The 23,956-nt window shown below is 43.8% G+C and overlaps 1 protein-coding gene and 22 non-coding genes across 23 annotated transcripts; all 23 read left to right on the forward strand.

The window, feature by feature from the left end:
* Positions 1-1,198: 1,198 nt before the first annotated feature.
* Positions 1,199-1,270, forward strand: TRNAC-GCA (transfer RNA cysteine (anticodon GCA)). Its single transcript has one exon. It is a non-coding gene; the product is annotated as a tRNA-Cys (tRNA).
* An 834-nt stretch (positions 1,271-2,104) lies between these two features.
* TRNAC-GCA (transfer RNA cysteine (anticodon GCA)) lies at positions 2,105-2,176 on the forward strand. The gene has a single exon. It is a non-coding gene; the product is annotated as a tRNA-Cys (tRNA).
* Positions 2,177-2,883: 707 nt separating this feature from the next.
* TRNAC-GCA (transfer RNA cysteine (anticodon GCA)) lies at positions 2,884-2,955 on the forward strand. The gene has a single exon. It is a non-coding gene; the product is annotated as a tRNA-Cys (tRNA).
* A 577-nt stretch (positions 2,956-3,532) lies between these two features.
* TRNAC-GCA (transfer RNA cysteine (anticodon GCA)) lies at positions 3,533-3,604 on the forward strand. Its single transcript has one exon. It is a non-coding gene; the product is annotated as a tRNA-Cys (tRNA).
* Positions 3,605-4,441: 837 nt separating this feature from the next.
* Positions 4,442-4,513, forward strand: TRNAC-GCA (transfer RNA cysteine (anticodon GCA)). Its single transcript has one exon. It is a non-coding gene; the product is annotated as a tRNA-Cys (tRNA).
* A 58-nt stretch (positions 4,514-4,571) lies between these two features.
* Positions 4,572-4,643, forward strand: TRNAC-GCA (transfer RNA cysteine (anticodon GCA)). The gene has a single exon. It is a non-coding gene; the product is annotated as a tRNA-Cys (tRNA).
* Positions 4,644-4,960: 317 nt separating this feature from the next.
* Positions 4,961-5,032, forward strand: TRNAC-GCA (transfer RNA cysteine (anticodon GCA)). The gene has a single exon. It is a non-coding gene; the product is annotated as a tRNA-Cys (tRNA).
* Positions 5,033-5,739: 707 nt separating this feature from the next.
* TRNAC-GCA (transfer RNA cysteine (anticodon GCA)) lies at positions 5,740-5,811 on the forward strand. The gene has a single exon. It is a non-coding gene; the product is annotated as a tRNA-Cys (tRNA).
* Positions 5,812-5,869: 58 nt separating this feature from the next.
* TRNAC-GCA (transfer RNA cysteine (anticodon GCA)) lies at positions 5,870-5,941 on the forward strand. The gene has a single exon. It is a non-coding gene; the product is annotated as a tRNA-Cys (tRNA).
* Positions 5,942-6,388: 447 nt separating this feature from the next.
* Positions 6,389-6,460, forward strand: TRNAC-GCA (transfer RNA cysteine (anticodon GCA)). Its single transcript has one exon. It is a non-coding gene; the product is annotated as a tRNA-Cys (tRNA).
* Positions 6,461-7,427: 967 nt separating this feature from the next.
* Positions 7,428-7,499, forward strand: TRNAC-GCA (transfer RNA cysteine (anticodon GCA)). The gene has a single exon. It is a non-coding gene; the product is annotated as a tRNA-Cys (tRNA).
* A 58-nt stretch (positions 7,500-7,557) lies between these two features.
* Positions 7,558-7,629, forward strand: TRNAC-GCA (transfer RNA cysteine (anticodon GCA)). Its single transcript has one exon. It is a non-coding gene; the product is annotated as a tRNA-Cys (tRNA).
* A 316-nt stretch (positions 7,630-7,945) lies between these two features.
* On the forward strand, positions 7,946-8,017 carry TRNAC-GCA (transfer RNA cysteine (anticodon GCA)). The gene has a single exon. It is a non-coding gene; the product is annotated as a tRNA-Cys (tRNA).
* A 707-nt stretch (positions 8,018-8,724) lies between these two features.
* Positions 8,725-8,796, forward strand: TRNAC-GCA (transfer RNA cysteine (anticodon GCA)). Its single transcript has one exon. It is a non-coding gene; the product is annotated as a tRNA-Cys (tRNA).
* Positions 8,797-8,854: 58 nt separating this feature from the next.
* On the forward strand, positions 8,855-8,926 carry TRNAC-GCA (transfer RNA cysteine (anticodon GCA)). The gene has a single exon. It is a non-coding gene; the product is annotated as a tRNA-Cys (tRNA).
* Positions 8,927-9,373: 447 nt separating this feature from the next.
* Positions 9,374-9,445, forward strand: TRNAC-GCA (transfer RNA cysteine (anticodon GCA)). The gene has a single exon. It is a non-coding gene; the product is annotated as a tRNA-Cys (tRNA).
* A 318-nt stretch (positions 9,446-9,763) lies between these two features.
* TRNAC-GCA (transfer RNA cysteine (anticodon GCA)) lies at positions 9,764-9,835 on the forward strand. The gene has a single exon. It is a non-coding gene; the product is annotated as a tRNA-Cys (tRNA).
* Positions 9,836-11,190: 1,355 nt separating this feature from the next.
* TRNAC-GCA (transfer RNA cysteine (anticodon GCA)) lies at positions 11,191-11,262 on the forward strand. Its single transcript has one exon. It is a non-coding gene; the product is annotated as a tRNA-Cys (tRNA).
* A 2,523-nt stretch (positions 11,263-13,785) lies between these two features.
* Positions 13,786-13,857, forward strand: TRNAC-GCA (transfer RNA cysteine (anticodon GCA)). Its single transcript has one exon. It is a non-coding gene; the product is annotated as a tRNA-Cys (tRNA).
* A 705-nt stretch (positions 13,858-14,562) lies between these two features.
* Positions 14,563-14,634, forward strand: TRNAC-GCA (transfer RNA cysteine (anticodon GCA)). The gene has a single exon. It is a non-coding gene; the product is annotated as a tRNA-Cys (tRNA).
* A 577-nt stretch (positions 14,635-15,211) lies between these two features.
* On the forward strand, positions 15,212-15,283 carry TRNAC-GCA (transfer RNA cysteine (anticodon GCA)). The gene has a single exon. It is a non-coding gene; the product is annotated as a tRNA-Cys (tRNA).
* A 58-nt stretch (positions 15,284-15,341) lies between these two features.
* TRNAC-GCA (transfer RNA cysteine (anticodon GCA)) lies at positions 15,342-15,413 on the forward strand. Its single transcript has one exon. It is a non-coding gene; the product is annotated as a tRNA-Cys (tRNA).
* A 5,692-nt stretch (positions 15,414-21,105) lies between these two features.
* On the forward strand, positions 21,106-23,908 carry LOC149695219 (uncharacterized). Its single transcript, XM_089867491.1, has 4 exons — positions 21,106-21,205; positions 21,397-21,664; positions 22,161-23,394; positions 23,649-23,908. Exons 1-4 carry the CDS (start codon positions 21,106-21,108, stop codon positions 23,853-23,855), a joined length of 1,809 nt encoding a protein of 602 aa, XP_089723617.1. The 3' UTR covers positions 23,856-23,908.
* Positions 23,909-23,956: the final 48 nt, after the last annotated feature.

Genomic DNA, 23,956 nt, shown 5'->3' on the forward strand with positions numbered 1-23,956 from the left:
GTTAAATAGACATTACGGTTATGAACAAGGGGGAATAGCTCAGCGGTAGAGCATTCTACTGCAGATCGAGAGGTCCTTGGTTCAAACCCGAGTTCCCACTGCAACAGCACGGATCATTCCTTTTATTTTACTTAAATCGACATTAGAGCGAGGAACAAAAGGGCATAGCTCACTGGTAGAGCATTCGACTGCAGATCGAGAGGTCCTTGGTTCAAACCCGAGTTCCCCCTGTAACAGCACGGATCATTCCGTTTATTTTAGTTAAATCGACATTACGGCCTTGAACAAGGGGGAATAGCTCAGCGGTAGAGCATTCGACTGCATATCGAGAGGTCCTTGGTTCAAACCCGAGTTCCCCCTGTAACAGCACGGATCATTCCGTTTATTTTAGTTAAATCGACATTACGGCCTTGAACAAGGGGGAATAGCTCAGCGGTAGAGCATTCGACTGCAGATCGAGAGGTCCTTGGTTCAAACCCGAGTTCCCACTGTAACAGCACGGATCATTCCGTTTATTTTAGTTAAATCGACATTACGGCCTTGAACAAGGGGGAATAGCTCAGCGGTAGAGCATTCGACTGCATATCGAGAGGTCCTTGGTTCAAACCCGAGTTCCCCCTGTAACAGCACGGATCATTCCGTTTATTTTAGTTAAATCGACATTACGGCCTTGAACAAGGGGGAATAGCTCAGCGGTAGAGCATTCGACTGCAGATCGAGAGGTCCTTGGTTCAAACCCGAGTTCCCACTGTAACAGCACGGATCATTCCGTTTATTTTAGTTAAATCGACATTACGGCCTTGAACAAGGGGGAATAGCTCAGCGGTAGAGCATTCGGCTGCAGATCGAGAGGTCCTTGGTTCAAACCCGAGTTCTCCCTGTAACAGCACGGATCATTTCGTTTATTTTAGTTAAATCGACATTACGGTTATGAACAAGGGGGAATAGCTCAGCGGTAGAGCATTCGACTGCAAATCGAGAGATCCTTGGTTCAAACCCGAGTTCTCCCTGTAACAGCACGGATCATTTCGTTTATTTTAGTTAAATAGACATTACGGTTATGAACAAGGGGGAATAGCTCAGCGGTAGAGCATTCTACTGCAGATTGAGAGGTCCTTGGTTCAAACCCGAGTTCCCACTGCAACAGCACGGATCATTCCTTTTATTTTAGTTAAATCGACATTACGGCCTTGAAAAAGGGGGAATGGCTCAGTGGTAGAGCATTCGACTGCAGATCGAGAGGTCCTTGGTTCAAACCCGAGTTCCCCCTGTAACAGCACGGATCATTTCGTTTATTTTAGTTAAAAAGACATTACGGTTATGAACAAGGGGAATAGCTCAGCGGTAGAGCATTCGACTGCAGATCGAGAGGTCCTTGGTTCAAACCCGAGTTCCCCCTGTAACAGCACGGATCATTCCGTTATTTCAGTTAAATCTACATTACGGGCTTGAAAAAGGGGTAATGGTTCAGTGGTAGAGCATTCGGCTGCAGATCGAGAGGTCCTTGGTTCAAACCCGAGTTCTCCCTGTAACAGCACGGATCATTTCGTTTATTTTAGTTAAATCGACATTACGGTTATGAACATGCGGGAATAGCTCAGCGGTAGAGCATTCGACTGCAGATCGAGAGATCCTTGGTTCAAACCCGAGTTCTCCCTGTAACAGCACGGATCATTTCGTTTATTTTAGTTAAATAGACATTACGGTTATGAACAAGGGGGAATAGCTCAGCGGTAGAGCATTCTACTGCAGATCGAGAGGTCCTTGGTTCAAACCCGAGTTCCCACTGCAACAGCACGGATCATTCCTTTTATTTTAGTTAAATCGACATTAGAGCGAGGAACAAAGGGGCATAGCTCACTGGTAGAGCATTCGACTGCAGATCGAGAGGTCCTTGGTTCAAACCCGAGTTCCCCCTGTAACAGCACGGATCATTCCGTTATTTCAGTTAAATCGACATTACGGCCTTAAAAAGGGGGAATAGCTCAGTGGTAGAGCATTCGGCTGCAGATCGAGAGGTCCTTGGTTCAAACCCGAGTTCTCCCTGTAACAGCACGGATAATTTCGTTTATTTTAGTTAAATCGACATTACGGTTATGATCAAGGGGGAATAGCTCAGCGGTAGAGCATTCGACTGCAGATCGAGAGGTCCTTGGTTCAAACCCGAGTTCCCCCTGTAACAGCACGGATCATTCCGTTTATTTTAGTTAAATCGACATTACGGCCTTGAACAAGGGGGAATAGGTCAGCGGTAGAGCATTCGACTGCAGATCGAGAGGTCCTTGGTTCAAACCCGAGTTCCCCCTGTAACAGCACGGATCATTCCGTTATTTCAGTTAAATCGACATTACGGCCTTGAAAAAGGGGAAATGGCTCAGTGGTGGAGCATTCGGCTGCAGATCGAGAGGTACTTGGTTCAAACCCGAGTTCTCCCTGTAACAGCACGGATCATATTGTTTATTTTAGTTAAATAGACATTACGGTTATGAACAAGGGGGAATAGCTCAGCGGTAGAGCATTCTACTGCAGATCGAGAGGTCCTTGGTTCAAACCCGAGTTCCCACTGCAACAGCACGGATCATTCCTTTTATTTTACTTAAATCGACATTAGAGCGAGGAACAAAGGGGCATAGCTCACTGGTAGAGCATTCGACTGCAGATCGAGAGGTCCTTGGTTCAAACCCGAGTTCCCCCTGTAACAGCACGGATCATTCCGTTTATTTTAGTTAAATCGACATTACGGCCTTGAACAAGGGGGAATAGCTCAGTGGTAGAGCATTCGGCTGCAGATCGAGAGGTCCTTGGTTCAAACCCGAGTTCTCCCTGTAACAGCACGGATAATTTCGTTTATTTTAGTTAAATCGACATTACGCTTATGATCAAGGGGGAATAGCTCAGCGGTAGAGCATTCGACTGCAGATCGAGAGGTCCTTGGTTCAAACCCGAGTTCCCCCTGTAACAGCACGGATCATTCCGTTTATTTTAGTTAAATCGACATTACGGCCTTGAACAAAGGGGAATAGCTCAGCGGTAGAGCATTCGACTGCAGATCGAGAGGTCCTTGGTTCAAACCCGAGTTCCCCCTGTAACAGCACGGATCATTCCGTTATTTCAGTTAAATCGACATTACGGCCTTGAAAAAGGGGTAATGGCTCAGTGGTAGAGCATTCGGCTGCAGATCGAGAGGTACTTGGTTCAAACCCGAGTTCTCCCTGTAACAGCACGGATCATATTGTTTATTTTAGTTAAATAGACATTACGGTTATGAACAAGGGGGAATAGCTCAGCGGTAGAGCATTCTACTGCAGATCGAGAGGTCCTTGGTTCAAACCCGAGTTCCCACTGCAACAGCACGGATCATTCCTTTTATTTTACTTAAATCGACATTAGAGCGAGGAACAAAAGGGCATAGCTCACTGGTAGAGCATTCGACTGCAGATCGAGAGGTCCTTGGTTCAAACCCGAGTTCCCCCTGTAACAGCACGGATCATTCCGTTTATTTTAGTTAAATCGACATTACGGCCTTGAACAAGGGGGAATAGCTCAGCGGTAGAGCATTCGACTGCAGATCGAGAGGTCCTTGGTTCAAACCCGAGTTCCCCCTGTAACAGCACGGATCATTCCGTTATTTCAGTTAAATCGACATTACGGCCTTGAAAAGGGGGGAATAGCTCAGTGGTAGAGCATTCGGCTGCAGATCGAGAGGTCCTTGGTTCAAACCCGAGTTCTCCCTGTAACAGCACGGATCATTTCGTTTATTTTAGTTAAATCGACATTACGGTTATGAACAAGGGGGAATAGCTCAGCGGTAGAGCATTCGACTGCAAATCGAGAGATCCTTGGTTCAAACCCGAGTTCTCCCTGTAACAGCACGGATCATTTCGTTTATTTTAGTTAAATAGACATTACGGTTATGAACAAGGGGGAATAGCTCAGCGGTAGAGCATTCTACTGCAGATTGAGAGGTCCTTGGTTCAAACCCGAGTTCCCACTGCAACAGCACGGATCATTCCTTTTATTTTAGTTAAATCGACATTACGGCCTTGAAAAAGGGGGAATGGCTCAGTGGTAGAGCATTCGGCTGCAGATCGAGAGGTACTTGGTTCAAACCCGAGTTCTCCCTGTAACAGCACGGATCATATTGTTTATTTTAGTTAAATAGACATTACGGTTATGAACAAGGGGGAATAGCTCAGCGGTAGAGCATTCTACTGCAGATCGAGAGGTCATTGGTTCAAACCCGAGTTCCCACTGCAGCAGCACGGATCATTCCTTTTATTTTACTTAAATCGACATTAGAGCGAGGAACAAAAGGGCATAGCTCACTGGTAGAGCATTCGACTGCAGATCGAGAGGTCCTTGGTTCAAACCCGAGTTCCCCCTGTAACAGCACGGATCATTCCGTTTATTTTAGTTAAATCGACATTACGGCCTTGAACAAGGGGGAATAGCTCAGCGGTAGAGCATTCGACTGCAGATCGAGAGGTCCTTGGTTCAAACCCGAGTTCCCCCTGTAACAGCACGGATCATTCCGTTTATTTTAGTTAAATCGACATTACGGCCTTGAACAAGGGGGAATAGCTCAGCGGTAGAGCATTCGACTGCAGATCGAGAGGTCCTTGGTTCAAACCCGAGTTCCCCCTGTAACAGCACGGATCATTCCGTTATTTCAGTTAAATCGACATTACGGCCTTGAAAAAGGGGGAATAGCTCAGTGGTAGAGCATTCGGCTGCAGATCGAGAGGTCCTTGGTTCAAACCCGAGTTCTCCCTGTAACAGCACGGATCATTTCGTTTATTTTAGTTAAATCGACAATACGGTTATGAACAAGGGGGAATAGCTCAGCGGTAGAGCATTCTACTGCAGATTGAGAGGTCCTTGGTTCAAACCCGAGTTCCCACTGCAACAGCACGGATCATTCCTTTTATTTTAGTTAAATCGACATTACGGCCTTGAAAAAGGGGGAATGGCTCAGTGGTAGAGCATTCGACTGCAGATCGAGAGGTCCTTGGTTCAAACCCGAGTTCCCCCTGTAACAGCACGGATGATTTCGTTTATTTTAGTTAAAAAGACATTACGGTTATGAACAAGGGGGAATAGCTCAGCGGTAGAGCATTCGACTGCAGATCGAGAGGTCCTTGGTTCAAACCCGAGTTCCCACTGCAACAACACGGATCATTCCGTTATTTCAGTTAAATCGACATTACGTCCTTGAAAAAGGGGGAATAGCTCAGTGGTAGAGCATTCGGCTGCAGATCGAGAGGTACTTGGTTCAAACCCGAGTTCTCCCTGTAACAGCACGGATCATTTCGTTTATTTTAGTTAAATCGACATTACGGTTATGAACAAGGGGGAATAGCTCAGCGGTAGAGCATTCGACTGCAAATCGAGAGATCCTTGGTTCAAACCCGAGTTCTCCCTGTAACAGCACGGATCATTTCGTTTATTTTAGTTAAATAGACATTACGGTTATGAACAAGGGGGAATAGCTCAGCGGTAGAGCATTCTACTGCAGATTGAGAGGTCCTTGGTTCAAACCCGAGTTCCCACTGCAACAGCACGGATCATTCCTTTTATTTTACTTAAATCGACATTAGAGCGAGGAACAAAAGGGCATAGCTCACTGGTAGAGCATTCGACTGCAGATCGAGAGGTCCTTGGTTCAAACCCGAGTTCCCCCTGTAACAGCACGGATCATTCCGTTTATTTTAGTTAAATCGACATTAAGGCCTTGAACAAGGGGGAATAGCTCAGCGGTAGAGCATTCGACTGCAGATCGAGAGGTCCTTGGTTCAAACCCGAGTTCCCCCTGTAACAGCACGGATCATTCCGTTTATTTTAGTTAAATCGACATTACGGCCTTGAACAAGGGGGAATAGCTCAGCGGTAGAGCATTCGACTGCAGATCGAGAGGTCCTTGGTTCAAACCCGAGTTCCCCCTGTAACAGCACGGATCATTCCGTTATTTCAGTTAAATCGACATTACGGCCTTGAAAAAGGGGGAATAGCTCAGTGGTAGAGCATTCGGCTGCAGATCGAGAGGTCCTTGGTTCAAACCCGAGTTCTCCCTGTAACAGCACGGATCATTTCGTTTATTTTAGTTAAATCGACATTACGGTTATGAACAAGGGGGAATAGCTCAGCGGTAGAGCATTCGACTGCAAATCGAGAGATCCTTGGTTCAAACCCGAGTTCTCCCTGTAACAGCACGGATCATTTCGTTTATTTTAGTTAAATAGACATTACGGTTATGAACAAGGGGGAATAGCTCAGCGGTAGAGCATTCTACTGCAGATTGAGAGGTCCTTGGTTCAAACCCGAGTTCCCACTGCAACAGCACGGATCATTCCTTTTATTTTAGTTAAATCGACATTACGGCCTTGAAAAAGGGGGAATGGCTCAGTGGTAGAGCATTCGACTGCAGATCGAGAGGTCCTTGGTTCAAACCCGAGTTCCCCCTGTAACAGCACGGATCATTTCGTTTATTTTAGTTAAAAAGACATTACGGTTATGAACAAGGGGGAATAGCTCAGCGGTAGAGCATTCGACTGCAGATCGAGAGGTCCTTGGTTCAAAGCCGAGTTCCCACTGCAACAACACGGATCATTCCGTTATTTCAGTTAAATCGACATTACGTCCTTGAAAAAGGGGGAATAGCTCAGTGGTAGAGCATTCGGCTGCAGATCGAGAGGTACTTGGTTCAAACCCGAGTTCTCCCTGTAACAGCACGGATCATTTCGTTTATTTTAGTTAAATCGACATTACGGTTATGAACAAGGGGGAATAGCTCAGCGGTAGAGCATTCGACTGCAAATCGAGAGATCCTTGGTTCAAACCCGAGTTCTCCCTGTAACAGCACGGATCATTTCGTTTATTTTAGTTAAATAGACATTACGGTTATGAACAAGGGGGAATAGCTCAGCGGTAGAGCATTCTACTGCAGATTGAGAGGTCCTTGGTTCAAACCCGAGTTCCCACTGCAACAGCACGGATCATTCCTTTTATTTTAGTTAAATCGACATTACGGCCTTGAAAAAGGGGAAATGGCTCAGTGGTAGAGCATTCGGCTGCAGATCGAGAGGTACTTGGTTCAAACCCGAGTTCTCCCTGTAACAGCACGGATCATATTGTTTATTTTAGTTAAATAGACATTACGGTTATGAACAAGGGGGAATAGCTCAGCGGTAGAGCATTCTACTGCAGGTCGAGAGGTCCTTGGTTCAAACCCGAGTTCCCACTGCAACAGCACGGATCATTCCTTTTATTTTACTTAAATCGACATTAGAGCGAGGAACAAAAGGGCATAGCTCACTGGTAGAGCATTCGACTGCAGATCGAGAGGTCCTTGGTTCAAACCCGAGTTCCCCCTGTAACAGCACGGATCATTCCGTTTATTTTAGTTAAATCGACATTACGGCCTTGAACAAGGGGGAATAGCTCAGCGGTAGAGCATTCGACTGCAGATCGAGAGGTCCTTGGTTCAAACCCGAGTTCCCCCTGTAACAGCACGGATCATTCCGTTTATTTTAGTTAAATCGACATTACGGCCTTGAACAAGGGGGAATAGCTCAGCGGTAGAGCATTCGACTGCAGATCGAGAGGTCCTTGGTTCAAACCCGAGTTCCCCCTGTAACAGCACGGATCATTCCGTTATTTCAGTTAAATCGACATTACGGCCTTGAAAAAGGGGGAATAGCTCAGTGGTAGAGCATTCGGCTGCAGATCGAGAGGTCCTTGGTTCAAACCCGAGTTCTCCCTGTAACAGCACGGATCATTTCGTTTATTTTAGTTAAATCGACATTACGGTTATGAACAAGGGGGAATAGCTCAGCGGTAGAGCATTCTACTGCAGATTGAGAGGTCCTTGGTTCAAACCCGAGTTCCCACTGCAACAGCACGGATCATTCCTTTTATTTTAGTTAAATCGACATTACGGCCTTGAAAAGGGGGAATGGCTCAGTGGTAGAGCATTCGACTGCAGATCGAGAGGTCCTTGGTTCAAACCCGAGTTCCCCCTGTAACAGCACGGATCATTTCGTTTATTTTAGTTAAAAAGACATTACGGTTATGAACAAGGGGGAATAGCTCAGCGGTAGAGCATTCTACTGCAGATTGAGAGGTCCTTGGTTCAAACCCGAGTTCCCACTGCAACAGCACGGATCATTCCTTTTATTTTAGTTAAATCGACATTACGGCCTTGAAAAAGGGGGAATGGCTCACTGGTAGAGCATTCGACTGCAGATCGAGAGGTCCTTGGTTCAAACCCGAGTTCCCCCTGTAACAGCACGGATCATTCCGTTTATTTTAGTTAAATCGACATTACGGCCTTGAACAAGGGGGAATAGCTCAGCGGTAGAGCATTCGACTGCAGATCGAGAGGTCCTTGGTTCAAACCCGAGTTCCCACTGCAACAACACGGATCATTCCGTTATTTCAGTTAAATCGACATTACGTCCTTGAAAAAGGGGGAATAGCTCAGTGGTATAGCATTCGGCTGCAGATCGAGAGGTACTTGGTTCAAACCCGAGTTCTCCCTGTAACAGCACGGATCATATTGTTTATTTTAGTTAAATAGACATTACGGTTATGAACAAGGGGGAATAGCTCAGCGGTAGAGCATTCTACTGCAGATCGAGAGGTCCTTGGTTCAAACCCGAGTTCCCACTGCAACAGCACGGATCATTCCGTTTATTTTAGTTAAATCGACATTACGGCCTTGAACAAGGGGGAATAGCTCAGCGGTAGAGCATTCGACTGCAGATCGAGAGGTCCTTGGTTCAAACCCGAGTTCCCCCTGTAACAGCACGGATCATTTCGTTTATTTTAGTTAAATCGACATTACGGCGTTGAACAAGGGGGAATAGCTCAGCGGTAGAGCATTCGACTGCAGATCGAGAGGTCCTTGGTTCAAACCCGAGTTCCCCCTGTAACAGCACGGATCATTCCGTTATTTCAGTTAAATCGACATTACGGCCTTGAAAAAGGGGGAATAGCTCAGTGGTAGAGCATTCGGCTGCAGATCGAGAGGTCCTTGGTTCAAACCCGAGTTCTCCCTGTAATAGCACGGATCATTTCGTTTATTTTAGTTAAATCGACATTACGGTTATGAACAAGGGGGAATAGCTCAGCGGTAGAGCATTCGACTGCAAATCGAGAGATCCTTGGTTCAAACCCGAGTTCTCCCTGTAACAGCACGGATCATTTCGTTTATTTTAGTTAAATAGACATTACGGTTATGAACAAGGAGGAATAGCTCAGCGGTAGAGCATTCTACTGCAGATTGAGAGGTCCTTGGTTCAAACCCGAGTTCCCACTGCAACAGCACGGATCATTCCTTTTATTTTAGTTAAATCGACATTACGGCCTTGAAAAAGGGGGAATGGCTCAGTGGTAGAGCATTCGACTGCAGATCGAGAGGTCCTTGGTTCAAACCCGAGTTCCCCCTGTAACAGCACGGATCATTTCGTTTATTTTAGTTAAAAAGACATTACGGTTATGAACAAGGGGGAATAGCTCAGCGGTAGAGCATTCTACTGCAGATCGAGAGGTCCTTGGTTCAAACCCGAGTTCCCACTGCAACAGCACGGATCATTCCTTTTATTTTACTTAAATCGACATTAGAGCGAGGAACAAAGGGGCATAGCTCACTGGTAGAGCATTCGACTGCAGATCGAGAGGTCCTTGGTTCAAACCCGAGTTCCCCCTGTAACAGCACGGATCATTCCGTTTATTTTAGTTAAATCGACATTACGGCCTTGAACAAGGGGGAATAGCTCAGCGGTAGAGCATTCGACTGCAGATCGAGAGGTCCTTGGTTCAAACCCGAGTTCCCCCTGTAACAGCACGGATCATTCCGTTTATTTTAGTTAAATCGACATAACGGCCTTGAACAAGGGGGATTAGCTCAGCGGTAGAGCATTCGACTGCAGATCGAGAGGTCCTTGGTTCAAACTCGAGTTCCCCCTGTAACAGCACGGATCATTCCGTTATTTCAGTTAAATCGACATTACGGCCTTGAAAAAGGGGGAATAGCTCAGTGGTAGAGCATTCGGCTGCAGATCGAGAGGTCCTTGGTTCAAACCCGAGTTCTCCCTGTAATAGCACGGATCATTTCGTTTATTTTAGTTAAATCGACATTACGGTTATGAACAAGGGGGAATAGCTCAGCGGTAGAGCATTCGACTGCAAATCGAGAGATCCTTGGTTCAATCCCGAGTTCTCCCTGTAACAGCACGGATCATTCCGTTATTTCAGTTAAATCGACATTACGGCCTTGAAAAAGGGGGAATAGCTCAGTGGTAGAGCATTCGGCTGCAGATCGAGAGGTCCTTGGTTCAAACCCGAGTTCTCCCTGTAATAGCACGGATCATTTCGTTTATTTTAGTTAAATAGACATTACGGTTATGAACAAGGAGGAATAGCTCAGCGGTAGAGCATTCTACTGCAGATTGAGAGGTCCTTGGTTCAAACCCGAGTTCCCACTGCAACAACACGGATCATTCCGTTATTTCAGTTAAATCGACATTACGTCCTTGAAAAAGGGGGAATAGCTCAGTGGTAGAGCATTCGGCTGCAGATCGAGAGGTACTTGGTTCAAACCCGAGTTCTCCCTGTAACAGCACGGATCATATTGTTTATTTTAGTTAAATAGACATTACGGTTATGAACAAGGGGGAATAGCTCAGCGGTAGAGCATTCTACTGCAGATCCAGAGGTCCTTGGTTCAAACCCGAGTTCCCACTGCAACAGCACGGATCATTCCTTTTATTTTACTTAAATCGACATTAGAGCGAGGAACAAAGGGGCATAGCTCACTGGTAGAGCATTCGACTGCAGATCGAGAGGTCCTTGGTTCAAACACGAGTTCCCCCTGTAATAGCACGGATCATTTCGTTTATTTTAGTTAAATCGACATTACGGTTATGAACAAGGGGGAATAGCTCAGCGGTAGAGCATTCGACTGCAAATCGAGAGATCCTTGGTTCAATCCCGAGTTCTCCCTGTAACAGCACGGATCATTTCGTTTATTTTAGTTAAATAGACATTACGGTTATGAACAAGGAGGAATAGCTCAGCGGTAGAGCATTCTACTGCAGATTGAGAGGTCCTTGGTTCAAACCCGAGTTCCCACTGCAACAGCACGGATCATTCCTTTTATTTTAGTTAAATCGACATTACGGGCTTGAAAAAGGGGGAATGGCTCAGTGGTAGAGCATTCGACTGCAGATCGAGAGGTCCTTGGTTCAAACCCGAGTTCCCCCTGTAACAGCACGGATCATTCCGTTATTTCAGTTAAATCGACATTACGGCCTTGAAAAAGGGGGAATAGCTCAGTGGTAGAGCATTCGGCTGCAGATCGAGAGGTCCTTGGTTCAAACCCGAGTTCTCCCTGTAACAGCACGGATCATTCCGTTTATTTTAGTTAAATCGACATTACGGCCTTGAACAAGGGGGAATAGCTCAGTGGTAGAGCATTCGGCTGCAGATCGAGAGGTCCTTGGTTCAAACCCGAGTTCTCCCTGTAACAGCACGGATCATTTCGGTTATTTTAGTTAAATCGACATTACGGTTATGAACAAGGGGGAATAGCTCAGAGGTAGAGCATTCGACTTTAGATCGAGAGATCCTTGATTCAAACCCGAGTTCTCCCTGTAACAGCACGGATCATTTCGTTTATTTTAGTTAAATAGACATTACGGTTATGAACAAGGGGGAATAGCTCAGCGGTAGAGCATTCTACTGCAGATCGAGAGGTCCTTGGTTCAAACCCGAGTTCCCACTGCAACAGCACGGATCATTCCTTTTATTTTACTTAAATCGACATTAGAGCGAGGAACAAAGGGGCATAGCTCACTGGTAGAGCATTCGACTGCAGATCGAGAGGTCCTTGGTTCAAACCCGAGTTCCCCCTGTAACAGCACGGATCATTCCGTTTATTTTAGTTAAATCGACATTACGGCCTTGAACAAGGGGGAATAGCTCAGTGGTAGAGCATTCGGCTGCAGATCGAGAGGTCCTTGGTTCAAACCCGAGTTCTCCCTGTAACAGCACGGATCATTTCGGTTATTTTAGTTAAATCGACATTACGGTTATGAACAAGGGGGAATAGCTCAGAGGTAGAGCATTCGACTTTAGATCGAGAGATCCTTGGTTCAAACTCGAGTTCTCCCTGTAACAGCACGGATCATTTCGTTTATTTTAGTTAAATAGACATTACGGTTATGAACAAGGGGGAATAGCTCAGCGGTAGAGCATTCTACTGCAGATCGAGAGGTCCTTGGTTCAAACCCGAGTTCCCACTGCAACAGCACGGATCATTCCTTTTATTTTACTTAAATCGACATTAGAGCGAGGAACAAAGGGGCATAGCTCACTGGTAGAGCATTCGACTGCAGATCGAGAGGTCCTTGGTTCAAACCCGAGTTCCCCCTGTAACAGCACGGATCATTCCGTTATTTCAGTTAAATCGACATTACGGCCTTGAAAAAGGGGGAATAGCTCAGTGGTAGAGCATTCGGCTGCAGATCGAGAGGTACTTGGTTCAAACCCGAGTTCTCCCTGTAACAGCACGGATCATTTCGTTTATTTTAGTTAAATCGACATTACGATTATGAACAAGGGGGAATAGCTCAGCGGTAGAGCATTCGACTGCAGATCGAGAGGTCCTTGGTTCAAACCCGAGTTCCCACTGCAACAACACGGATCATTCCGTTATTTCAGTTAAATCGACATTACGTCCTTGAAAAAGGGGGAATAGCTCAGTGGTAGAGCATTCGGCTGCAGATCGAGAGGTACTTGGTTCAAACCCGAGTTCTCCCTGTAACAGCACGGATCATTTCGTTTATTTTAGTTAAATAGACATTACGGTTATGAACAAGGGGGAATAGCTCAGCGGTAGAGCATTCTACTGCAGATCGAGAGGTCCTTGGTTCAAACCCGAGTTCCCAATGCAACAGCACGGATCATTCCTTTTATTTTACTTAAATCGACATTAGAGCGAGGAACAAAGGGGCATAGCTCACTGGTAGAGCATTCGACTGCAGATCGAGAGGTCCTTGCTTCAAACCCGAGTTCCCCCTGTAACAGCACGGATCATTCCGTTTATTTTAGTTAAATCGACATTACGGTTATGAACAAGGGGGAATAGCTCAGAGGTAGAGCATTCGACTTTAGATCGAGAGATCCTTGGTTCAAACCCGAGTTCTCCCTGTAACAGCACGGATCATTTCGTTTATTTTAGTTAAATAGACATTACGGTTATGAACAAGGGGGAATAGCTCAGCGGTAGAGCATTCTACTGCAGATCGAGAGGTCCTTGGTTCAAACCCGAGTTCCCATTGCAACAGCACGGATCATTCCTTTTATTTTACTTAAATCGACATTAGAGCGAGGAACAAAGGGGCATAGCTCACTGGTAGAGCATTCGACTGCAGATCGAGAGGTCCTTGGTTCAAACCCGAGTTCCCACTGCAACAACACGGATCATTCCGTTATTTCAGTTAAATCGACATTAGAGCGAGGAACAAAGGGGCATAGCTCACTGGTAGAGCATTCGACTGCAGATCGAGAGGTCCTTGGTTCAAACCCGAGTTCCCCCTGTAACAGCACGGATCATTCCGTTATTTCAGTTAAATCGACATTACGGCCTTGAAAAAGGGGGAATAGCTCAGTGGTAGAGCATTCGGCTGCAGATCGAGAGGTCCTTGGTTCAAACCCGAGTTCTCCCTGTAACAGCACGGATCATTTCGTTTATTTTAGTTAAATCGACATTACGGTTATGAACAAGGGGGAATAGCTCAGCGGTAGAGCATTCGACTGCAGATCGAGAGGTCCTTGGTTCAAACCCGAGTTCCCCCTGTAACAGCACGGATCATTTCGTTTATTTTAGTTAAAAAGACATTACGGTTATGAACAAGGGGGAATAGCTCAGCGGTAGAGCATTCGACTGCAGATCGAGAGGTCGTTGGTTCAAACCCGAGTTCCCACTGCAACAACACGGATCATTCCGTTATTTCAGTTAAATCGACATTACGTCCTTGAAAAAGGGGGAATAGCTCAGTGGTAGAGCATTCGGCTGCAGATCGAGAGGTACTTGGTTCAAACCCGAGTTCTCCCTGTAACAGCACGGATCATTTCGTTTATTTTAGTTAAATAGACATTACGGTTATGAACAAGGGGGAATAGCTCAGTGGTAGAGCATTCGACTGCAGATCGAGAGGTCCTTGGTTCAAACCCGAGTTCCCACTGCAACAACACGGATCATTCCGTTATTTCAGTTAAATCGACATTAGAGCGAGGAACAAAGGGGCATAGCTCACTGGTAGAGCATTCGACTGCAGATCGAGAGGTCCTTGGTTCAAACCCGAGTTCCCCCTGTAACAGCACGGATCATTCCGTTATTTCAGTTAAATCGACATTACGGCCTTGAAAAAGGGGGAATAGCTCAGTGGTAGAGCATTCGGCTGCAGATCGAGAGGTCCTTGGTTCAAACCCGAGTTCTCCCTGTAACAGCACGGATCATTTCGTTTATTTTAGTTAAATCGACATTACGGTTATGAACAAGGGGGAATAGCTCAGCGGTAGAGCATTCGACTGCAGATCGAGAGGTCCTTGGTTCAAACCCGAGTTCCCCCTGTAACAGCACGGATCATTTCGTTTATTTTAGTTAAAAAGACATTACGGTTATGAACAAGGGGGAATAGCTCAGCGGTAGAGCATTCGACTGCAGATCGAGAGGTCGTTGGTTCAAACCCGAGTTCCCACTGCAACAACACGGATCATTCCGTTATTTCAGTTAAATCGACATTACGTCCTTGAAAAAGGGGGAATAGCTCAGTGGTAGAGCATTCGGCTGCAGATCGAGAGGTACTTGGTTCAAACCCGAGTTCTCCCTGTAACAGCACGGATCATTTCGTTTATTTTAGTTAAATAGACATTACGGTTATGAACAAGGGGGAATAGCTCAGCGGTAGAGCATTCTACTGCAGATCGAGAGGTCCTTGGTTCAAACCCGAGTTCCCAATGCAACAGCACGGATCATTCCTTTTATTTTACTTAAATCGACATTAGAGCGAGGAAAAAAGGGGCATAGCTCACTGGTAGAGCATTCGACTGCAGATCGAGAGGTCCTTGGTTCAAACCCGAGTTCCCCCTGTAACAGCACGGACCATTCCGTTTATTTTAGTTAAATCGACATTACGGCCTTGAACAAGGGGGAATAGCTCAGCGGTAGAGCATTCGACTGCAGATCGAGAGGTCCTTGGTTCAAACCCGAGTTCCCCCTGTAACAGCACGGATCATTCCGTTTATTTTAGTTAAATCGACATTACGGCCTTGAACAAGGGGGAATAGCTCAGCGGTAGAGCATTCGACTGCAGATCGAGAGGTCCTTGGTTCAAACCCGAGTTCCCCCTGTAACAGCACGGATCATTCCGTTTATTTTAGTTAAATCGACATTACGGCGTTGAACAAGGGGGAAGAGCTCAGCGGTAGAGCATTCGACTGCAGATCGAGAGGTCCTTGGTTCAAACCCGAGTTCCCCCTGTAACAGCACGGATCATTCCGTTATTTCAGTTAAATCGACATTACGGCCTTGAAAAAGGGGGAATAGCTCAGTGGTAGAGCATTCGGCTGCAGATCGAGAGGTCCTTGGTTCAAACCCGAGTTCTCCCTGTAACAGCACGGATCATTTCGTTTATTTTAGTTAAATCGACATTACGGTTATGAACAAGGGGGAATAGCTCAGAGGTAGAGCATTCGACTTTAGATCGAGAGATCCTTGGTTCAAACCCAAGTTCTCCCTGTAACAGCACGGATCATTTCGTTTATTTTAGTTAAATAGACATTACGGTTATGAACAAGGGGGAATAGCTCAGCGGTAGAGCATTCTACTGCAGATCGAGAGGTCCTTGGTTCAAACCCGAGTTCCCACTGCAACAGCACGGATCATTCCTTTTATTTTACTTAAATCGACATTAGAGCGAGGAACAAAGGGGCATAGCTCACTGGTAGAGCATTCGACTGCAGATCGAGAGGTCCTTGGTTCAAACCCGAGTTCCCCCTGTAACAGCACGGATCATTCCGTTTATTTTAGTTAAATCGACATTACGGCCTTGAACAAGGGGGAATAGCTCAGCGGTAGAGCATTCGACTGCAGATCGAGAGGTCCTTGGTTCAAACACGAGTTCCCCCTGTAACAGCACGGATCATTCCGTTATTTCAGTTAAATCGACATTACGGCCTTGAAAAAGGGGGAATAGCTCAGTGGTAGAGCATTCGGCTGCAGATCGAGAGGTCCTTGGTTCAAACCCGAGTTCTCCCTGTAACAGCACGGATCATTTCGTTTATTTTAGTTAAATCGACATTACGGTTATGAACAAGGGGGAATAGCTCAGAGGTAGAGCATTCGACTTTAGATCGAGAGATCCTTGGTTCAAACCCGAGTTCTCCCTGTAACAGCACGGATCATTTCGTTTATTTTAGTTAAAAAGACTTTACGGTTATGAACAAGGGGGAATAGCTCAGCGGTAGAGCATTCTACTGCAGATCGAGAGGTCCTTGGTTCAAACCCGAGTTCCCACTGCAACAGTACGGATCATTCCTTTTACCTCTCCGAGTGACGTATGTCACGGAGAGGTTCTAATTTCGACGTGTCTGTGTGTGTGTGTGTGTGTCTGTCTGTTGTTATTGACTTACACCCCAGGGGACCGTGTTCGCAGTTTCCGAATTGAAGCAAATGTGTACGCTATTTCCGGACCGTATTCACAGTTCCCGGAAATTTCAAAACTTGAATCTATCCACAAATCAACTGACCACTTCATCTGACTAGTCAATTGTCTATTCTACATGAATACCAATCTGTACTTTTTGGCTCAAACACCACCATTTTGTGATCTTTGTCCATTCCACATAGACACCAGTCTGTACTTACTGGCTTCCATCACCATCATTTTCTGGTCTTTGCTTTTGTCCATCCCACATGGACACCAGTTTGTACACCTGGCATCTAACACCACCATCCTCTGGTCTTTGTTTTTGTCCATCCCACATGGACACCAGTCTGTACACCTGGCTTCTAACACCACCATCTTCTGGTCTTTGTTTTTGTCCATCCCACATGGACACCAGTCTGTACACCTGGCTTCTAACACCACCACCTTCTGGTCTTTGTTTTTGTCCTTCCCACATGGACACCAGTCTGTACACCTGGCTTCTAACACCACCATCTTCTGGTCTTGGTTTTTGTCCATCCCACATGGACACCAGTCTGCACACCTGGCTTCTAATACCACCATCATCCTTAAGGTTAGGTCATACGCGGCGATCGGCCAGGGTTACGAGAAACGTCCGGCCTCCCAATGGTGGGGCTTCCACCAAAGGTTCACGCAATTGCGCTGTTCTTATCCATAGCTGCGATTCGACACCCTTATATACTACCTATTTGATGAAGGCGAAGCAACCGGCGTATGCTTCATTTCAAACGCCAATATTAGTCAAGTCTCTCAAGAATGTTTAATTGTTCTTTTTCAAAACGATGTAACGCTCAATAAGGCGAACAACTATCGAAGAAAATATTTAATATTAATTATATTTATTTTAATATTTAAGATAATCATGTCTCTCAACTCAAAATTAATACGGAAAGGGTAAAACAGCAGTCTATGTGTTTGTCTATATGTGTCCGTCCGTTGTAACACTAGTGCGCTGCGTTAGAAGTTCGTTTTGTTTTGATGTGTAAAGAAATCCTTCAGAACCTTAATATTCCCGTTTTCCATAATATAAAATGAATATGTGGAAATATTTTTCGTAATTATGATGCATTTAGTACTTTTATAGCTTTAAAGCTCCGTTTCATTTTGATATTTCAAAGATTTTTTTTAATTTTGTTATTTGAAATGGTTGTTTACATATTACTAAAGCTATACTAAATCTCTTTATAGCATAATCCTTTCTTTAGTGATTTCAAAAAGAACGCTACTTTGTCGGTCAAATGAACTTTTATTTGTCAATAGGCCTAATGAACCATAAAGTAAACACTTGGGTTTGTTTTTCGTTTCTGTAATGCAGAGACATTAACGGTTCAGAAAGACCGAAAGTTAAATACACTTTAAAATAATCAGGTTTAGATTTTAAAATTAAGTAAAGCATCATGGCGGAAATCTGTGCCGCGTTCAGCAGAGCTCAGCGCTGTTAGAAGTGTCCTACAGGATGGAATTTGGTTTTTGAATTGTGACGTCACGCTGCTCAGCGCTGAGCCAGCGCAGTCATCAAAGAAAATAGTCGGGTTTTTGGATAACGTGACGTAAAACGCGTAGTTCTCAGCTTGGCGAGAAGAACCTGGAGGAATTATTACAAATAACTCTTTCTGATTCTGATGGGACTATATCTATTTTATTGGCGTGAACCCAGTTGATCACGCGAGAATTTTAAGAGACATGTTAGTTGGGAAAATGACAAGCGCAGGTTCTGGTGTGACACTATGTTATGAAAGACCAACCATTTCCACTCTTATGAGCGGAAACGGTTTTTCTTTCATAATATAGGAAATTAACAACAAAATGTATAATGCAACATAATGCAAAAAGGGTAAAGCTTATATTCCTTAGTCCATACTCCCTGATTGTTTTGTGTTTATATCCAAAAAATAGCGACAAATTTCTTTTTCCGTTGCCATTTTCTGTGGAGTAATGTCACTGGAGTGAGAACGAAAATGTCATTAGATCTTATTTATTTTATTAATAACTCCTTTAATATTGCTCCATAGTGGTAGATTGCTAGCAGACAATGGGAAACCGCATATTTTTAATCGTTTGTGTGTGAATGTAAAAAAATTACGCCATTTCTTTTTTTTCCCTGTTTCTCGGGCCAAAATAGACTTTCTTTATTAAAAAATTATATGAATTTTAATTCCAAGATTGCTTTGCGAAACTGTGCCAACTGTTAGTCAGCGTTAAAAAAATGCATTTTGAAGCTACCAGTAGACATTATATTGTAAGCAAAAATTTTTGATATGTATTAAATAATGGTAAAGCTTCCACTGATGGGTTTATGCTTCTTGTTCGTTTGACTAAAAACCATCTAGCTGTAGATAAGTCAAACCAAAAACATAAAAGATATTTTTACCTCTCCGAGTGACGTATGTCACGGAGAGGTTCTAAAATCGACAGGCATGTCTGTGTGTGTGTGTGTATGTGTGTGTGTGTGTGTGTGTGTGTATGTGTGTGTGTCAGGCACTTTCACCCCAGGGGACCGCGTTCGCAGTTTCCGAATCGAAGCAAATGTGTTCGCCATTTCCGGACCGCATTCACAGTTCCCGGAAAATTCAAAACTTGAGGCTATCCACAATTCGCCTGGCCACTATTACTTCATCTGACTAGTCAATTATCCATTCCACATGAACACCAATCTGTATACACTGGCTTCTAACACCACCATCTTCTGGTCTTTGCTTTTGTCCATCCCACATGGACACCAGTCTGTACACCTGGCTTCTACACCACTATCTTCTGGTCTTTGTTTTTGTCCATCCCATATGGACACCAGTCTGTACACCTGGCTTCTACATCACCATCTTCTGGTCTTTGTTTTTGTCCATCCCACATGGACACCAGTCTGTAAACCTGGCTTCTACACCACCATCTTCTGGTCTTTGTTTTTGTCCATCCCACATGGACACCAGTCTGCACACCTGGCTTCTACTCCATCGTCATCGTTGTGTTTAAGACATTCGCGGCGATCAGCTAGGGTTACGAGAAACGTCTAGCCTCCCTAAGGTGGGATCGTCCACCGAAGGTTTTCGCAATTGCGGTTGTTCTTGCTTTTAGCTGTAGTTCGAGACCCTTATATACTACCTATTTGAGTAAGGCGAAGCAACCGGAGTATGCTTCATTTCAAACGTCAATATTAGTCAAGTCTCTCAAGAATGTCTAATTGTTCTTTATCAACGCGATGTAACGTTCAATAAGGCGAAAAACTAACGAAGAAAATATTTAATATTAATTAAAATTATTTTAATATTTAAGATAATTTTGTTTCTCAGCTCAAAATTAAAACGGAAATGGTTTGTCGCATAGCCTACTCGATCACGCGCATCACGACACTAGCTGCTCGCGCAACTATAGCGCGAGTAGCGCAGTGTTTGTGAGAGCGGATCGAGTGGGCTGTGCCCGGAGTTTGTGTCATTGAGTCATTCTCATTCCCATTATTCTGCTGGTTCTTGGTGAATGGTGAGTGTGGATGCGCGATCATGTGCGACGTATTTTGAGATTAATCTTTTGCAATCTGATAGTTTTTAAAATATTCGTAAAAGTTTAAGTATTTATAAACGATATTTAATATTAATTCAAATTATTTTAATATTTAAGATAATTTTGTTTCTCAGCTCAAAATTAAAACGGAAATGGTTTGTCGCATAGCCTACTCGATCACGCGCATCACGACACTAGCTGCTCGCTCAACTATAGCGCGAGTAGCGCAGTGTTTGTGAGCGCGGATCGAGTGGGCTGTGCCCGGAGTTTGTGTCATTGAGTCATTCTCATTCCCATTATTCTGCTGGTTCTTGGTGAATGGTGAGTGTGGATGCGCGATCATGTGCGACGTATTTTGGGATTAATCTTTTGCAATCTGATAGTTTTTAAAATATTCGTAAAAGTTTAAGTATTTATAAACGATATTTAATATTAATTCAAATTATTTTAATATTTAAGATAATTTTGTTTCTCAGCTCAAAATTAAAACGGAAATGGTTTGTCGCATAGCCTACTCGATCACGCGCATCACGACACTAGCTGCTCGCTCAACTATAGCGCGAGTAGCGCAGTGTTTGTGAGCGCGGATCGAGTGGGCTGTGCCCGGAGTTTGTGTCATTGAGTCATTCTCATTCCCATTATTCTGCTGGTTCTTGGTGAATGGTGAGTGTGGATGCGCGATCATGTGCGACGTATTTTGGGATTAATCTTTTGCAATCTGATAGTTTTTAAAATATTCGTAAAAGTTTAAGTATTTATAAACGATATTCAAGTGTTAATTTCTTCCTTGAGTGAACAATAAGTTAGATTACAATAGATGTTTGAACGTCCAAGGCTTAAGCTTAAAATCGTCGCCATGATGCCACATGGTTCTTTGGAAGGGTCAAGCTGGCCAAGTTCAACAGCCAGTGTTTTGAGACGAGTATATTTACCTCAACTAACTACCATTCTTTTGTGGAGTGAGTCAATCTAAACGCTAACCTTTTCTTAAGAATTGTTATTCTTTGTATTACGCTTTGTTTTTTGTTTGTTGTGTCGTTATATATAGAAATAGGAATGCTATTATTTATGAATATTTAATTATACTTTTACGGAGCAAAAAAAAAGAGGACGATTATGCATTTGATATAATCCAAACATTTCATTTCAGCCATCATTTCTGTAGTTCTCCTGAACTGTCAAGGAGTAACGATCAAGCATCAGATTTACTGCCAAGAATCAGAATTTGAATGTAGTACTGGAGTTGCTGTCAAGTACCTCAGTTTCGCTGAAGCATTGAAATTACCGTCAACGACAAAAGCTACCGTCAAGAGAAAAAGTTACCATCAAATTCCAAATTCACCATCAAGTGCCGGAGTCAAGAATCAGAATTGCGGTCCAGAATCCCAGTTTCACTCAGTTATGGCTTTCATATTAAGGCTTGTAGTTTTAAAGTGTTAATTAGATTTGCCCATTATTTTTGATTGAGATTCAACGGTAACACGAGAACATTTAGCTTCTGTCTTTGTCAGTTTAGGCCAGGGTTGCCCGAGTCCTATTGAATTCTCCATGGGTGTAAACTGTCTACGACAGTGCTATTTATGCTGACCACATATTTCTACCTCTTAACACAATATCTTGCCCCATTAGCAATTTATGGTATATGTTCTTACACAGTCATGTTTAAAAGAAGGAACATTGTACTTCCATCTCTTCTTTCCCAAAACTAAACCAGGCTCATTCACTTACACGGAAGTTGCATTTGCTTTAACTAAATAAGACGGATTGATAAGTTTGTGCTAAGCCTTAACCGGCCATCCACGTCCTGAAAATGCCTACTAACATAGTTATTCGTGTTTGCTAAGTTTAAAGCCAACTGCACACCTTTAAAATGTTATGTTCTATCTCTAATAATAATTTTTCCTTTGCCTATAGAACGGAAAAGCCTCCATATCTGGTCAGAGTGAATGTGGGAAACTCAAAAACAGCGTGTGACAGTACCATCCGCACCGATCGTTATTATTCTAGATTGCCACAAAACATTTGGGAAACATTGAGTGACGCACCATTCCGACGTTTAAACGAATCAATCAAATCTGTAGAAGATGTGACCAATTGCATTGGAACAACACTAGTGGATCTCCAAATCGAAAACAAAACATTGCATAAACATAAAGTGTTAATAACATCTAAAGAATCAATTCTTTCGTTGGGAACCATAACCTTGTTTGGATTTGGAGCAAACACTCATTTCAGAACGCAAAGATTTTCACTAACGACAGCCCAAGCCTTAACGGAACTTCAACTATCAAAGATTTTCAAAAGCCAGTATGGACAAAATGAAGATTCCCAAATTTCATCATCTACAACGTTTCGCAAAAGGTGTTTTTCTTGTGATGGTTTTGGCCACTTGAAATATAGTTGTCCGAATGAGGTTTCTAAAAGTAGAGGAGGTCGTGACCTACCATATGCACGTGATATCACATCTACTGGTCCGAGACGTCAAAATATAAGTGTGATAACTCTAGATGGCAACGAACGTGAAAATCCTATTTCTCACTGTGAACATTCTGCTTCTAATAGTCAAGGAACTGGTCTTTCAACTCCTTCTTCAATTCAAGGAACTGGTTTCAAAAATGACTTCCTCAGTCAAAACAGTGGTCCCGAAAGTCAAAAAAGTGGTCCCGAAAGTCAAAAAAGTGGTCCCGAAAGTCAAAAAAGCGGTCCCGAAAGTCAAAAAAGTGGTCCCGAAAGTCAAAAAAGCGGTCCCGAAAGTCAAAAAAGCGGTCCCGAAAGTCAAAAAAGCGGTCCCGAAAGTCAAAAAAGCGGTCCCGGAAGTCAAAAAAGCGGTCCCGAAAGTCAAAAAAGCGGTCCCGAAAGTCAAAAAAGCGGTCCCGAAAGTCAAAAAAGCGTTCTCAATAGTCAAAAAAGCGGTCCCGATAGTCAAATGAGCGTAGGCGCTGCTCTAAGTCAGTTAAATGTTCCTCAAGGTCAATTAAGCTCCTTGGTGTTCTACAACCAGAACCATGTTCCTGAAAGTCAATTAAGCTCTTTCGTGTATTACAACCAGAACGACATTCCATCCAGTGATGAAGATGCAGCTATGAACTTAGACGAAAAACTTTTGTGGGACATTGAGCGACGTCACTCAAAGGAACTATTGAAACAGGTATTTTATTTAGTTTCGTAGCAAAGTTCTAGAAGATAACAACATAACTTGCGCTTCTCAAGACTAATAACTAACTTTAGGGGTGGTTATTTAAAATTCATTACTTAATAAATATTCCAGGAGAAGAAATTTTATTTCTAAAAGGGGCTCTATGTTACAAATATATTTACTTATGCATATATGGCGGGACAGATAACAATATTTGTACAGTGTCGATAAATACTGATGGAGAAACTTAAATTTATTTTATTTAGCAGGAAAATGTGGCATCAAACACGACAGCATCCACTGAAGAACGTTTGCCCCTTTCGACGGTTACAACGATTCCAGATTTCTCCAATAATAAAGAGAACTTGAGCAAGCAAGCAATGAAGGAAGATCGTAAAAATGAGGACGGAATTGAAAGTACTTCAAAAAGCCAAGATTGCGAAAATGATGAAAGGGACATATTTGAATCTTAAATTTTGTATGTAAAATGGGGACACTTTATTTATTTTGTGTAGTTATTTAAAGTGGGGAAACTTTATTTATTGAAATGGGTGGAACTTTCCCCATAAGACCT

Source organism: Phalangium opilio, unplaced genomic scaffold (genome assembly GCF_054372755.1).
Source record: "Phalangium opilio isolate 3A_F unplaced genomic scaffold, DU_Popi_V2 ptg000022l_1, whole genome shotgun sequence".
Lineage (NCBI taxonomy): Eukaryota > Metazoa > Arthropoda > Arachnida > Opiliones > Phalangiidae > Phalangium > Phalangium opilio.

What these genes read in the sequence shown, in the direction of transcription:
- LOC149695219 (XM_089867491.1), top strand. Translation starts at nt 21,106, where the DNA reads ATGCCACATGGTTCTTTGGAAGGGTCAAGCTGGCCAAGTTCAACAGCC. An exon ending in AACTACCATTCTTTTGTGGA is followed by an intron (nt 21,206 to 21,396) that starts GTGAGTCAATCT and finishes ATTTCATTTCAG; the next exon opens with CCATCATTTCTGTAGTTCTC. An exon ending in GTTATGGCTTTCATATTAAG is followed by an intron (nt 21,665 to 22,160) that starts GCTTGTAGTTTT and finishes CTTTGCCTATAG; the next exon opens with AACGGAAAAGCCTCCATATC.